The following is a 13,792-nucleotide window of genomic DNA, read 5'->3' as shown; positions in this document are numbered from 1 at the left end:
GCAGTCTTTTCTTTTTTAGTTACTGAATAAAAAATTACAGTTTTGCTTCAGACTCCTTCACAACACTGATCATATCACAAATGTTTTTATCCTTACCTTGCAAGTGTAGGTTCAGGTCATTCAGTTTGTCTGTTACATCTGTCAGGAGTGGAAAGTCATGCAGCCTCTTAACTTTAGACAGCAGAGCAGTTTTTTCTTCCCTTTATTCCATCAAAGCCTTGATTTACTCAAGCAATGAAAAATAGCTCTGCAATATTTTGCCATCTGATTTCTGTGTGGAGGAGAAGATCACTATATCCAGCTGAACATTCTCAAAAAAAAGTTTGAAGCGTCTGTGTTGTTTGGCTTTTGCTCAGATGGAATTAATGATCTTAACCACGGGTGTCATTACGTATTCAAATCACATCATTTTTTAGCATATAGCCTGCTGGTGAATGATGCAATGATAGTTAAGAAATTTAGGAAAGTCTGGGTCTGTCTTGCAAAGTGCAATAAATCCCAAGTGATGCCCTATCATAGCTGGAGCTCCGTCTGTTGTGACAGACAAAAGCTTTTCAATAGGCACTTTTTTTTTTCCATACAGTATTTCTTCACAGTGCTGTAGATACCAGCTCCTTTGGTTGTATTTTTTAGTGCAAGCAATGTCAAAAACTCTTTTTTTTGGTAGAAAAGTCCTCAAACACCATCCAAATGAACACAGCCAACTGGGCAGTATCGGTGTAGTCCACCAACTCATCGCACTGAATTGCAAGCCATTTGCACTGAGCCATGTCCTGTTTTAACTGTCCCGTTGCATCTGCAGAAAGTGCAGGTAATCTCCTCGCGACTGTGTTGGCACCAATCTGAACATCGGTAATAGCAGACATAATTTCTCTGTTTTTTTATGGTCACTGAATAAAGGTTCTGCCACTAAAATCATTGCCTCTTTTATTATGCCGCCATCAGTGAATGGCTTCTTGTGCTTTGTTAAAATGTGGGTTACTTTAAATGAAGCTTCTGTTGCTGTTAGGGACTTTTTCGATACTTTCATGAATAAAGTTTGCTGACATTTTAGCACCATTTTCAGCTGCTTGACTTTCTCGGTTCTTTGTCTGCTACCTGATGGAAAGTGCAAAGTAAATTTGCCGTGGACTTTTGTCAAGTGCGATTTTCTATTCTGTGAAATGGTTGAGGTACACACACTTATCGTTCACACTCATGAAAAAACAATCGCATTCCCAATCCTCATGAAAATAATAGTTTTTTACATTTCACTCTTTTGTTTTTTTTTTTTTTCTTCCATTATGACACTGTTAGTCTAATTTGAGATTTTTCTCTTGTGTTGTCAGGATACGTTACGTTACTGTACCTACACATGACTGACAAATTTGACAGTCTATTTGCTGATTGACAGATGATTTCCCAGAAGTCATTATGTGCTGGAAAGGGGGAGGGACGTCTCTGTTTGATTGGATTAACAAGGGGTTTTGAGCCCACTGCTTTTCAGATTTTCTTTTACTGCGTTTTGGAACCTTTAGTTGTGTGCCTCAGAAAGGCTCAAGGTGTGAGTAGTCGCATGAGAGCGACATGTTGGAGGCCCCCCGCTTATAATAATAGGATTATACTTGGAAAATTGCTCAACCATATTTATAAAGAAGAATTCAAATCAGAATTTTTCTGAAATAGTTCTCTATAGAATTTATTTGATGCACTTTCTTACTCTGACAACATGCATTCATAGAGAAAGTCTCTGTGCAGCTGAATAATTACAGTAAATTTGTCATCTTAAACATTTTCAAAAATGGGTTTGTGGCTGATAGGTAATGTGTCAAGCATACTGTGGATATTTGTATAGGCATCTTATCTAATTAAATAGAAAAGGAAGCAGGACAAAATGATTTCCCCAGTTTTATTAATTTAACATACAACATTAATAAAAAAAAAGTAAAGAACTGACACTTCACTTATTTGTTTAGAAAATCAAAAAACGTCCTAGACAAAATCTTTGGCCTCATCCAAGAATTGTGATGATTTTGATAAGAAATATTTGATTAGCATTTCTTCTGTAAATATTCTCATGTGCATTCAGTTGCAAGTTTTAACGCATCCATTCACATATAGTACATGGATTTCTAAAGTGACTTTGCAGTTTGGGTTCTTCTCCAACCTTTCTGTGTGAAAGTGCGAAGAAAAAATAATTACCTGGATGTTAGAAGTAAAAGCATCACCGCCCTGAAAAAGAGTCAAGTGGAAAAATTAATTTCTAAAGACTGTATTGTTGCTTCTACAGTTTTCCACTCACTCTATGGAACATCCTAAGCATCGTACATCTTGTTATTAGTTGGTGTAGATATTTGGAAAAAACACACCCATTACTTTCAGAAATCTATAAAGATGTAAAACAATTACATAGGTTACTAAACCAAACGTATTTAATGAAAGGCCAGAAGAGACACTGCTGAAAGAAAGACAAGCAGTGAGCGAGCTTACGTTTTTCTGGGAAAGCTGTTTTGTGAACCAAGGAATCAAACTTAAAGCTGTGTGAAAAACACAAATCAGCCTTTTGACATTGACAGTGAGACTTTCAAAGTAAAGAATCAAATATAAGTATAAGTAAATATATCAAATAATGTATCTTAAAACTTTGAAACACAGTGGAAGTTCTATAATGTAAGGCTTAATATACTGCCTCTGGTACTGGAATACTTGAAGTGCTGTATTGAACTTGTGTTTTGAAACTGGGTCTTAGTCAAAGACATTGGGTCATCTAGCTGCATAAAATCTCTAAGCACAAATTCTTGACTATTAAGTGGCCAAAATTGTGTCTTGAACTGAATCTCATTCAAAATGTTTTGCTGTGACCTGTAAACAATAAATGGCCAAAAGCATAATTTTAGTAGTATAGAATGATAAACCTTGTTGCATTTTTGTTGAAACATTCAGTAAACTGACTTACAAGAAGTATTAGAGTGGTAATACTTTGTAACATCTTTCCATCTTAGCACTGGTTTTTGGGTGTTAATAATTCTATCCAGATTTTTTGATTCCCTATGCAAAAAGATGGTGCCCAAAAACAAAATTAATATTTTATGTTAAGCATACATACATAAACATAATACAAGTTAGGTACAGTAATTAGTAATATTGCAAAAAGTAATATATACAATACATCGTATAGTGTTCTTTAACATTACTTATTTTTCCAGAACATGTTGCGCCTCCGAAAAAACCTCCACGTCCTGGTGCCCCCAGTCATCTCGGTAGCCTTGCAAGCTTGAATCCTGTGGATTGCTACAATGAAGGAGTAAAGGTATTGTTAATACTATTTTATTATTTTCAGAACTGCAACCAGTTTAAATAGTATATGACTTTTATTGTCATAATAATAATAATAATTCTTTACATTTATATAGTGCTTTTCTCACTATTTAAAGTGCTCTCTTTGCAACCCATTTAAACAGTATATGCCTTTTAACTATTATTCTAAATATTAAAATGTTTATGACTAACTAACGGCCCTAAAGTAAAGATTGTGACACAAGCTGTGTTAGGCATATAATGAAGTTATCACTGTGGGTTTTGGAAAAGGTTATGCCACTTTTGGAAATACTGTTTTTCAAGTTAATTTTTTTTTCAACCGAGTATTTGAGTTAAACTTTAAGTAATCCCTGAGGTTTTTGTTTCAAATGATTTCACAAGTAAAGGTGGTAGTGCCCTGGTTTGTCTACCTGTGAATGCAAGTTTGAACCATTTGTTTTTCATAACTTTTACTAAAATGTTTTCCCATGTAGTGCACTTTAAAATTTTGAGACTGACTTCAATTTTTATAATTTCAAACAAAGTATAATATTAAATCTCTCTAGAAGTAATTATTGTACTTCATAGTACCTAGAAGTTACTAGATATTTGAGACTGTGCAAAATTCTCCTAGTAGGTGTGAACCTGCTAGCCTTTAATATAGCCAATACAGTATATTACCTGCTGAATCTGCTGTGCTACAGCATTTTTTTTCCCCATTTTCTTTCATTTGTTGGAATTATTGTTAATATGCAATAAAGTGTGATGAAACGGAAGTGGACATTCAAACCATAATATACATGTTTGGTGTAAAGAACCTTGTGGTCATATAGTTCACCTAATCATGCAAAGGCTTACATCTGTGTCCTCTACAACAAAGATTTCGATCTAAATATAGAATGAGAGAACTCTTTCACCACCAATACGGGGCTGGGACCAGGAAGTGGAGCCTGCTTGGTTAGTTTATAATGATTTATACATTTACATTTTGTGTTAATGCGTTTTAGAGGGCTCTGCTGTAACGCTGGTATTCAGATGTACACATTTAAATGCAAGCTATGTAATACCTGATGCCTCAAAACTTTAAACATTAATTTATCCATAAAAATAATTTATGTTTTCATTCATATAATTACTTATTTCATAAAAATATCATTACATCACTCAGACTTTAAAGGATATTTCAAATCTCAATGTTAATATTCTATGTCCGAGTTCACACATGACTCGTTCTTAAAGCAGTGAAAGATTATTTGCAAAAAGCAATTCAGATGTCAATCAATTCTATTCAGATCAAATTAACACATTCTAAATCATCTTCGACAACTAAGGTGATCAACTTTGAACATACAGGTACATTACAATTAAATATATTTGATTTGATTAACTCTTCTTTGTTTGAATTATAATGTTTAGCATGTTATAACGACCTGTTTTCAAAGCAGATTTGTAGAGAATTTATTGGAATTCAATTTTTTTTCCTTAGAGCTGGGTACAATCCCAACTCCAGGAATCGGGATTCAGTCAAACCAGTCAGCTATTTCACCTGCACCATTACTGGCAGTTGTACTGTAATTTACAATAGCAGAATTTAAAAATGTGATTTTATTGTTTTAGCTAGACATGAATTAGGAATACCTAAACTGGGGATGTCTTGGAAAATATGGGATGTCTGGTCAAGGTCATTCTGTCTAAATCCACCACAGATGTTTTGTAATTATTCAGATGAGAAGAATAAACATTCCACAGCAAACCCAGTCATCAGTATAAATGTAAATTTAGAATCGGTGTGGAAAAGACTTACAGAAGTGATGTGATACCAATAACGTTTTCATCTTCTTAGGAAATTTTATACAAATATTAATACACTTTCTTTATTACAGCAGGTAACATTGCTAGTTGCCTAGCTGTGTTCCTGGTTGTGATGCCTTTAAAATTAAATTTACTTGTACAGTACAAGGAAGGATGCATTATACCCTGATATTCCAGTGAAGGTTCCTTCCTTCCTTCCTTGTAATTACTACTGCCAGATTTCCTAGAATTTGATTAAGTGGTTTCAGTCTGTTCAGCCATTCATTTTCTAGCCACTTTATGTTACACCAGAACATTATTGTAATAAATTCATTGATTGTTTAAGGTACGAGGAAGGACCCAAAACTACCTTGAATTGTTTTATTATAAAAAAAACACATTTATTGTACAACTCACAGTAATTCCATTTTAGCCACCATCAAAATATACCCCTTGAGATGCAATACAGTTATCCCAGCACTTCTTATTTTCCTAGAAACATTCTTTGTATTTTTGTTAACATGTTTTAGTGCCTCTGGCAGTTTCCTCCCACCCCAAAACCAAAAAAAAAACAACTCAGATTTCTTTCGTTGTAGCAAATCCTTCAATCTCATTTTTAATTTTGAGATCCAAAAAGTCACAGGGTGTGATATCTGGCAAATTAGGAGGGTGCAAAGCAGCAACAACATGGTGTATGGCACTGTCATGTTGCAAAATGCAGCTTTTTATGTACCACTGCTCTAGATGTTTTTTGGGTTTTTTTCCTGATGCTTTCCTACAGATGCCCATGTAGTTTAGGGTAATGTTGCTGAGTAACCGTTTGTTTACTCAGAAACTCTTTATTATCAAGTCCCTTATTGTTTAACAATTCAATCATCATCAACTTGATGTTCCATATGACCTGAAGTGCCTTTTTGTCTTGTAGAAAGGTTTTGTTCTGGCTGGATTTTCAGACTTCTGTTGAAGTTTAGAGTTAAATTTAGAGTGTTTGCTTTAAAATATAGTAAGAACAATGACTACCTACTTTACATAAAGATCAACTGTGAACTAAAAATTTATTTGGCATTCATGATCATTTACTTTCATGGAATTACATATTACTAAATTGACCCAAAATAATTTTGAGGATGTGCAAAGAAAAGCAAAATACAGTAATCCCTCACTTATCGCGGGAGATAGGTTCCAAGGCCGACCACGATAACTGAATTTCCGCGAAGTAGGGACACCATATTTATTTAATTATTTAACGTGTATTTGGATGTTTTTAAACCCTCCCTGTATTGTTTACAACCCACCCTTTACTCTATTAATTCTTTCAGGGCTGATGTCGACTTTTGTCAAAATGATGGTAATCAACTGTAAACTGTGACAAAACCAACTGTTATATTTTAGTTGGAAACTCGTTGCCTGAAGGAATTAATTGGTTTGACCGAGATTTCCTGCACTCGTGTGAGTAGCAAGGTGCAAACAATGGCAAAAATGGGTCTGACATCTAGCGAGAGATCAAAGTGAATGCACAAAGCAAAATACTCTGCAGACGACATTTTGCCTATTATCTCTGAACTGGACTATGACTTGTCGGACTCCTATTTTGGTACAAGTGATCAAAAACATATGCGAGGTTCCAGTTTCAGCTGATTGGTCCCCAGCTAATCGTGGTACTGACAATGTTCACCAGATAGAACTGCCACTTAACGATATGAGGTAGAAACCACATTGCAATGCACTGCGACCGTGTTCGCTGCTACTGCTGCCCCAGCCACGTGATGACAGCCTGGCAGCAAGCCTGCCGCACATTCTTGGCAAACTGGCAGCCACAGCATGCAGCAACAGACATTTTATGCTGTTTTCTGTGTGAAACCATTGCTTTTCAGAAACTGTTTTTTGGAAAAAATATTCAGCCCTCAAAGAGTTAATAACAGGGACAACTGCTAAGCAATATGAAATCGGTAGATAAGTTTACACTTACTGTATAGCGAAGTACACGTAGCAGCTTGTAGGCGGTCATGACGTCGTCGACCTTGTTGCAAAGATTCCTAAAGCAGATTCCATCCAGACTACTGCCTTATCACGTCCACTTGCAACTTGTTTTGCGCCCTGGTTAAAGGACACTGCGGCCGTAGATCTTATATGCTTTTCCTCCTTTTTAAATAAAAAGAATTGTGGACTCACTGATGCTGTAATGGTGTCCTGCAGCGGTGTAGCTGTTCCCTTCCTTCAACATATCCAAAACTTTTACCTTTTCTGCAATCATTTGCATCTTCTGTTGGCGCTTGGACACAGCCCCTGAAGCAGTAGTACATTAATGCTGAATGAGTGAGATGAGACTTCCTGGTTAATGCAGCACTCCGTCGCTGAGTCAATCAGCAGCACACAGGAACTTAACTGCGTGCTCTGATTGGGTAGCTTCTCAGCCATCCGCCAATAGCATCTCTTGGATGAAATCAACTGGGCAAACCAACTGAGGAAGCAAGTACCAGAAGTAAAAAGACCCATTGTCTGCAGAAACCCGTGAAGCAGCGAAAAATCCGCGTTATATATTTAGATATGCTTACATATAAAATCCGCAGTCGTGAATCCGCGAAAAGTGAACCGCGAAGTAGCGAGGGATTACTGTATGTACAATAAGGATATTCCCCTTTAGAGGTGTAGAGATAAAGTGTAAACTCAACCTAGTTATTAAACTGGAATTTGATCTAAATTTCCAATGTAGTACTCTACATAAATATACAATAAGAATATTGAAATGTAAAATAAAATATCAAATTCTTTATTTTGACTTTTTCAGTCACATTTTAGGGTTTTGAGTTTTCAGTAACCTAAAATCTGATATTTGTCAATTTGGTGCTCATGTAAAAACTTAAGTAAGATACACATAAAGAAATAATTCAGTTTTGTGGACATGATTATAAAAATGGGTAAAGAATCCTTGCTTAATACTTAATCTAAAAACCAGTCTTGCAAAATACTAGTATTAGCACAATACTATGATAAGGTCAAAGAATGCTACATTTGCACTGAATTTGGTTAAGTAGTATTTTTGAGCAAAACTCTGGTGCAAGGAAGTTGAAAATGAGATATTTTCAAATGGGTCACAGAGGACCTAACCCTTTTCTTGCAGCATCTTAACAAATCAAAAACCAGCTCTGCACAATATTGCAGTCCATCATTGGGCCTACACTGACATTCACACAAAGCTTCTGAGTAGGTGAATAACCTAACCAACAGGTTATTGTATGTGTAGGGAGGAAAACCAACACAGACATAAAGAACAATACCCAGCCATGAAATTAAATTCCTAAATACTGGATCAGTGAACAGCGGTCCACTTGTGCAACATAATTCACAAAATCCTGCTTTTCATGACAGTGTTGTCCTTTGCAAGAAAGTATTTTGTTTTGAAATTCTCCATATAAAATGTGGATTCATACTTTTGGAATGAGTCATTCCATCTGCTGTGAATAAATACATTAAAGTTAATGGAAAATGTGGCCTGGAAAATCTGTGGTTAAGTATTTACTGTATTCTGTGCACATCATTTGTGCATAATGCAATATCTAACTAGTTCAAAACGTGCCATGTAATCCAAATAGATTTACTATATTTAAACCTGCAAAAGTTGAAAGAAGTTTTCATACACCATATACCTAAAATAGCAAATCCTTTATTTGGATTTTTGTATTCTAAATGTTCTGGTACTCTTTTAATAAGAATATTCTGATTGAGGGTTTTTTACACAAGTAGTTTAGTTTAGCATAAGTCACAAATGCAAACTTGCAGATGGCTATGAGATTGGTTGTTGAATAGGATATACAGTATATATTCCAAAAAGGAGCAACTTTTTAGCCAATGAAGATTTCTTTACCTCAATACTTAAAGTTGTATTTTGCTCACCAAATAAGTTGTAAATGGGTTTAACTTTGCATTAAAATTGACTAGTGAAGAGGCTGTCATGAAAAGTTTAAATATAGACAACGATGCTGTTGACATTTTTGCTTTGAAATGAGTCAAGACAGTGATGATTATATATACATAAAGGGGGAGATGAAGAGGTAAAAAGTTCACTTAAGTGGTTCTGTATTGTAACTGAGCTACACAGAAAGGGGGGAAGATAGGGACTGTACTCTTGTGTGGCAGTATTTAACATGTTGAAAAACAATTACCACTTAAGACTCCACTTTTGTAATCTAGTTATATTGCATTTTGGAAAGAGCAAAAAATGGTCAGAATTTGTTTTTCTTGCAGCTCTTTTTAGATGCAATAAATTCACAATGCATTTCTTATTTTTATTATGTTCATTACATTCCCTGTGATTTCTCTGATTAAGGACTCAAGAAAATCCTCTAGTTCAGAACTCCTTTTTTTGATACTGGGTGTGATACCACATTAGTTCTTATTTCAATATATTTTTTGTTTTTAAGGGCCATTTATTAGCCTGCCAAGAGTAGTTAAAAGCCACCAGGTCGTTCGTGTTATCTGTTTATTTTAATCACTATAAACAAATTATTTTAGTCTTTTATGTAGAGAAAAGCCAAGCAAAATGACACCTTTTATTGGCTAACTAGAAAGATTACAATATGCAAGCTTTCGAGGCAACTCAGGCCCCTTCTTCAGGCAAGATGTAATACAGAAACTGAAGTTTCCTATGTTTATATACACACTCTAGGACAAGAAACAGCATTGGTAAATCTTTAAATGAGAGATTTTGTATGTAAAAAATTAATAGATTCATTCAGGCTAGGGTTAATTTAGCAAGAGAGAAAAGAACAATGTATTGTCAAGATCTCTGGATAAGATAACTGTCCAACAAAGTCTTTTGAAGTTTGTAATGAGTTTTTCAAAACAATGTGGGTCTGTAGACAGGTTGTCTGTCATTCTGAGAGATGTAAACAATCCTCATATCTGGCCATAAAACTCTTGTCTTTATTCAATCCATGTTGTAAAGTATTAAATTTTAGCATGAGTTTAACTTCCCATTCTTTTCTCTCTTGCTGTGTTTTGAAGTTGCCCATAAGCAGTTTTTCAGATTAGTCTTTTATAAAATGTTACACCTTCACACGGTCTTTATTTAGTAAACTTGAATCTGCCACCTAAAGCTGGTTTGCCGTAATAGTGTGTGCAACATGAAATAATAAAACACGCCACAAAGATAAGTCGTTTATTTTCAATTCAAATATATACAAATGAGCTTTGTTGTGTTGACAAGATGCCACAAAGATTTCTGAAGAGATTAGATAACTTTCCTTGTTTCGAATTTCTATAATTTGCATTTGTATTGCGCACGCTATTTCTTTCTTCTTATACTTGTTTCCTTTTGCATGAATTTTTTCATGTGTATCTTCTTTGAAACTAGCATATGGCATCTCTTATGCATGTTGATTAAATTATTTAAAGCTGACACATTGTACATTATAGGTGCAATAGTACTAGGGTATTTATAGTGTGTTTTGATACTGCCTTAGCATTAACATAATACTGGTAGTACGCTCAAAGACTTGATAATATTGCCTGCCCCCCTTAAGTAACGGGACAGCAAAGTCAAACATTTTGTGCATTTGTTGTATTGTCTATCTGTCAAGATTGGAAATCGGAGCGTTGTACATAATGCCACATATTGCTTCTGGGCACACTTTAAGGATTTTGAGTATTGCCATTTTATCTGTTCTGTCCCAATTTTAGGTTAGCAAAGGCATCACATCCACCCATCTCTACATTATTTAACCCAGTTTGTCCCATTCAGATCAAATGCTATCAAATCAAATGCATATAAATTGCATTTAATTCCTGCATGAAGGGAAAAGACACATTCTTACCATCAACCTAACTTGTTCTTTTGAGATGCTTTAACGTGTTTTAGGTCCCAATTTATTGTTTGTTTGGGGCTGTCTGGTCATTGCCAGTTGTTAAGAACACCAGCAGTTTTTTTTTTAAAGATACTTTAATCAGTGGTTGCCAGCTAATTAATTACCGTGAGGTGTTATATATATATATATATATATATATATATACAGTAGCACAGTTCCTTTATGTTGGGATATCTCGAATACAGGGTGCTGTATAAATTTTTGAATTTACTGAATCCCAAGCTTTGGCAAACTTTAAAACTCATCTGTATTAAAACAAAGATAAATTCTGTGTGACTTCAATTACATATATTTTACTGTTTCATAGTTACCAATGAGAGAGGTTACACCAAACACAAAATAATTAAATGCTGAAGGGTGAGGGTGCATATGCACAAGCCTCACTTGTGGAACACAATGTATCTTCTGCTGCTTAAGGTATGTTACCCATAAAAATAACATACAGTAAGTTGCATTAAATACAAGTTAACTACTTCATTGTAGTATCATAGTGATTCAATATTTCTCTGGACACTATTTTTTTAACAAAACTGCAGGCCTTCTTTTCATTAGGTCCAAAGTAGCCAACAATTTTTCCTTGAGACTTAAACAGATATTTTAAGTCCTCTTCAGATGCGTCTTTCAAAATTTTGAAATGCACCTAGTCACAGAACCTCCAAAACCAAGAACTAATAGTAGGATGTTGAACGATGTTGAACGATGCCATTTTACACCACTTGAATTGGACTCGGTCTATAAAAGTTATTTAGCCAACACAAACCTTTTTCGACTACATTTTTAACTAAATGATATTGTAAAGTACTATTAAAAAGCATTTTTTTAAATGAAGTCTACTAACGAATGTAATTGCATTCTGTTATCACTGATGTTTTTAAATGTGAGTCTCTGTTACACCATTTTTTGCAACTGACTCTTGGAAGTACTTAACCAAAATTTAAAATTCTCCAAATTTCAAATCCGTTAACTAAGTAACCATGAATGTTTTGTCATGTGCATGTTTTCTAACTTATTAATGAACTGTACCGTAATCAAATGCATGATATCCTTTGAAGATGCATTGCTATCAAAAAATAAGTACAGTAATATAGAAAAAAGCACATATTCTGCAAAAAGAAATGCAGCACCTAAAATAATTGGGCTATCTTAAGTTTGACTATATTCATTTTGTATACGTACTTTAGAGTAGTCATATATTTATTTAGGCTAATTTAACAAATCTACATTTTATTTCATTATTTATTAATTTCATAAAACCCCCTCAAGCTGTGCTGCAATAAGGTATTTGACACAAGTTACAAAGCTCTGAATTAGTATTGTCAAAGACAATGGTAAATCTTAAAATGAATGAAATGTGTGAAAATGTCTTGCTGACAATCATGTGAAGTTTGAGCGAACCAGGTTTAATACTTGTGCTGGCAGGTGTCTTCCTAGTTTATAACGGATATTGGTCAATATTGAATGTTACATATGTGGCATGATTTGTGAAATTTAACCCGACCCCACAAATAATTACAAAAGTCTTTGTCTTAATTTAATGATTTTTAATATTTGCCTTAGTTTGGTGGTTTTTTTTTTTTTTTTTGCCTTAGTTTAGTGGGTTTTTTTTAAATGAAATGGTGAAAAGCATCCCAGTGTCCTTAACAAACATCGGTGTTGGTTAACTAGCTTGTGCTCCACATGTAAATAAATACATATTGAGTGTCTTGCCTAGACTGAACAAGCCTAGGTCACAATGCCTGCCTAAGCCACCTCGCAATACACTGCACTGAAGCTTACATTCATGAACTAATACATTTATTATTTGTGTAGAATAACTTTATTTGAAAAATCATACTTCTATGTACACTTTCCTATATTTAAAATCTTTAAGAGCTATATATTTTCCTGCATCTGCTGCTGTTTAGGATTTTATTAAGAAAATCGACTGGATTCATTTGCACAATCATTTATTCTTAGTGTTATGCTGCTTTACTTGCATGTATTTTGCTTGCAAAAGATTGCCTGTTGCACTATTAATATTTTTACTATTTTTCTCCCCCTGTCTGCATTTTTATACCTCATTGTGCTTGACAAAAGCCTTGGAGGGTAAGAAAATTGTTTTAGTTTGCTTTTGTTTATCTTCTCTCTTTCTGTTATTTTGCAGCTAACTTCACAATAATTGTCATTATTATTAACTCAAAAAGATTTGATCTCACCATCTTTTTCAATGACGTCTTGATTTTTGTGCTCTTTAGTTCCAGCATATTCATGTTCACAACTGTGTTTTTTTTTTTTGAGTAATTTTTCTTTTCATGGCTTTCTTAAATAATCAAAATGGCATTGGTTTGTTCACAACAAAAACGGTAGTGAGTAAAAGACTAATTATGAGCAGGGGTGTTCTAGTCATGATTCTTTAATGATTAAATTCTACTAATGCCACTCTACAGTCCTTGTCTTTTTATTGGTCTTATTTTTAGCAACCGCTTACCCTATTGTTTACTATTGGCTAAAAGCTGTACTCCCTATCTGTAAATTCTTTTTTCTCTAATGTGGGATTGATTGGATATAAAATTCTGTGTGTGTATGTGTATGTATGTGTGTGCGTGTGTATGTATATATGTATATGTGTGTGTATGTGTATATATGTGTGTGTGTGTATGTATGTATATACAGTATGTACTGTATGTGTGTGTATATATGTATGTTTGTTTGTATGTGTAGTGTGTGCCTGTGTGTATACACACAGAATACACACACTTTTTTATATTGTTTATATATTTATATATGTGTGTGGGTGGGTGTGTGTGTGTGTGTGTGTGTGTGTATATATATATATATATATATATATATATATATATATATATATATATATATATATATAT

General features: G+C 34.2%; 1 protein-coding gene across 1 annotated transcript in view; it reads left to right on the top strand.

The window, feature by feature from the left end:
- Positions 1–13,792, top strand: part of ptk2aa (protein tyrosine kinase 2aa) — a 217,063-nt gene that overhangs the window by 184,695 nt on the left and 18,576 nt on the right. The window contains 1 exon segment of the mRNA XM_051935932.1: positions 3,186–3,289. Within this exon segment, the coding sequence (XP_051791892.1) occupies positions 3,186–3,289 (104 nt within the window).

Source organism: Erpetoichthys calabaricus, chromosome 13 (genome assembly GCF_900747795.2).
Source record: "Erpetoichthys calabaricus chromosome 13, fErpCal1.3, whole genome shotgun sequence".
NCBI lineage: Eukaryota > Metazoa > Chordata > Cladistia > Polypteriformes > Polypteridae > Erpetoichthys > Erpetoichthys calabaricus.
Note: the sequence above shows the minus strand (reverse complement) of the source record. Positions and strands in the feature narration are given on the sequence as shown.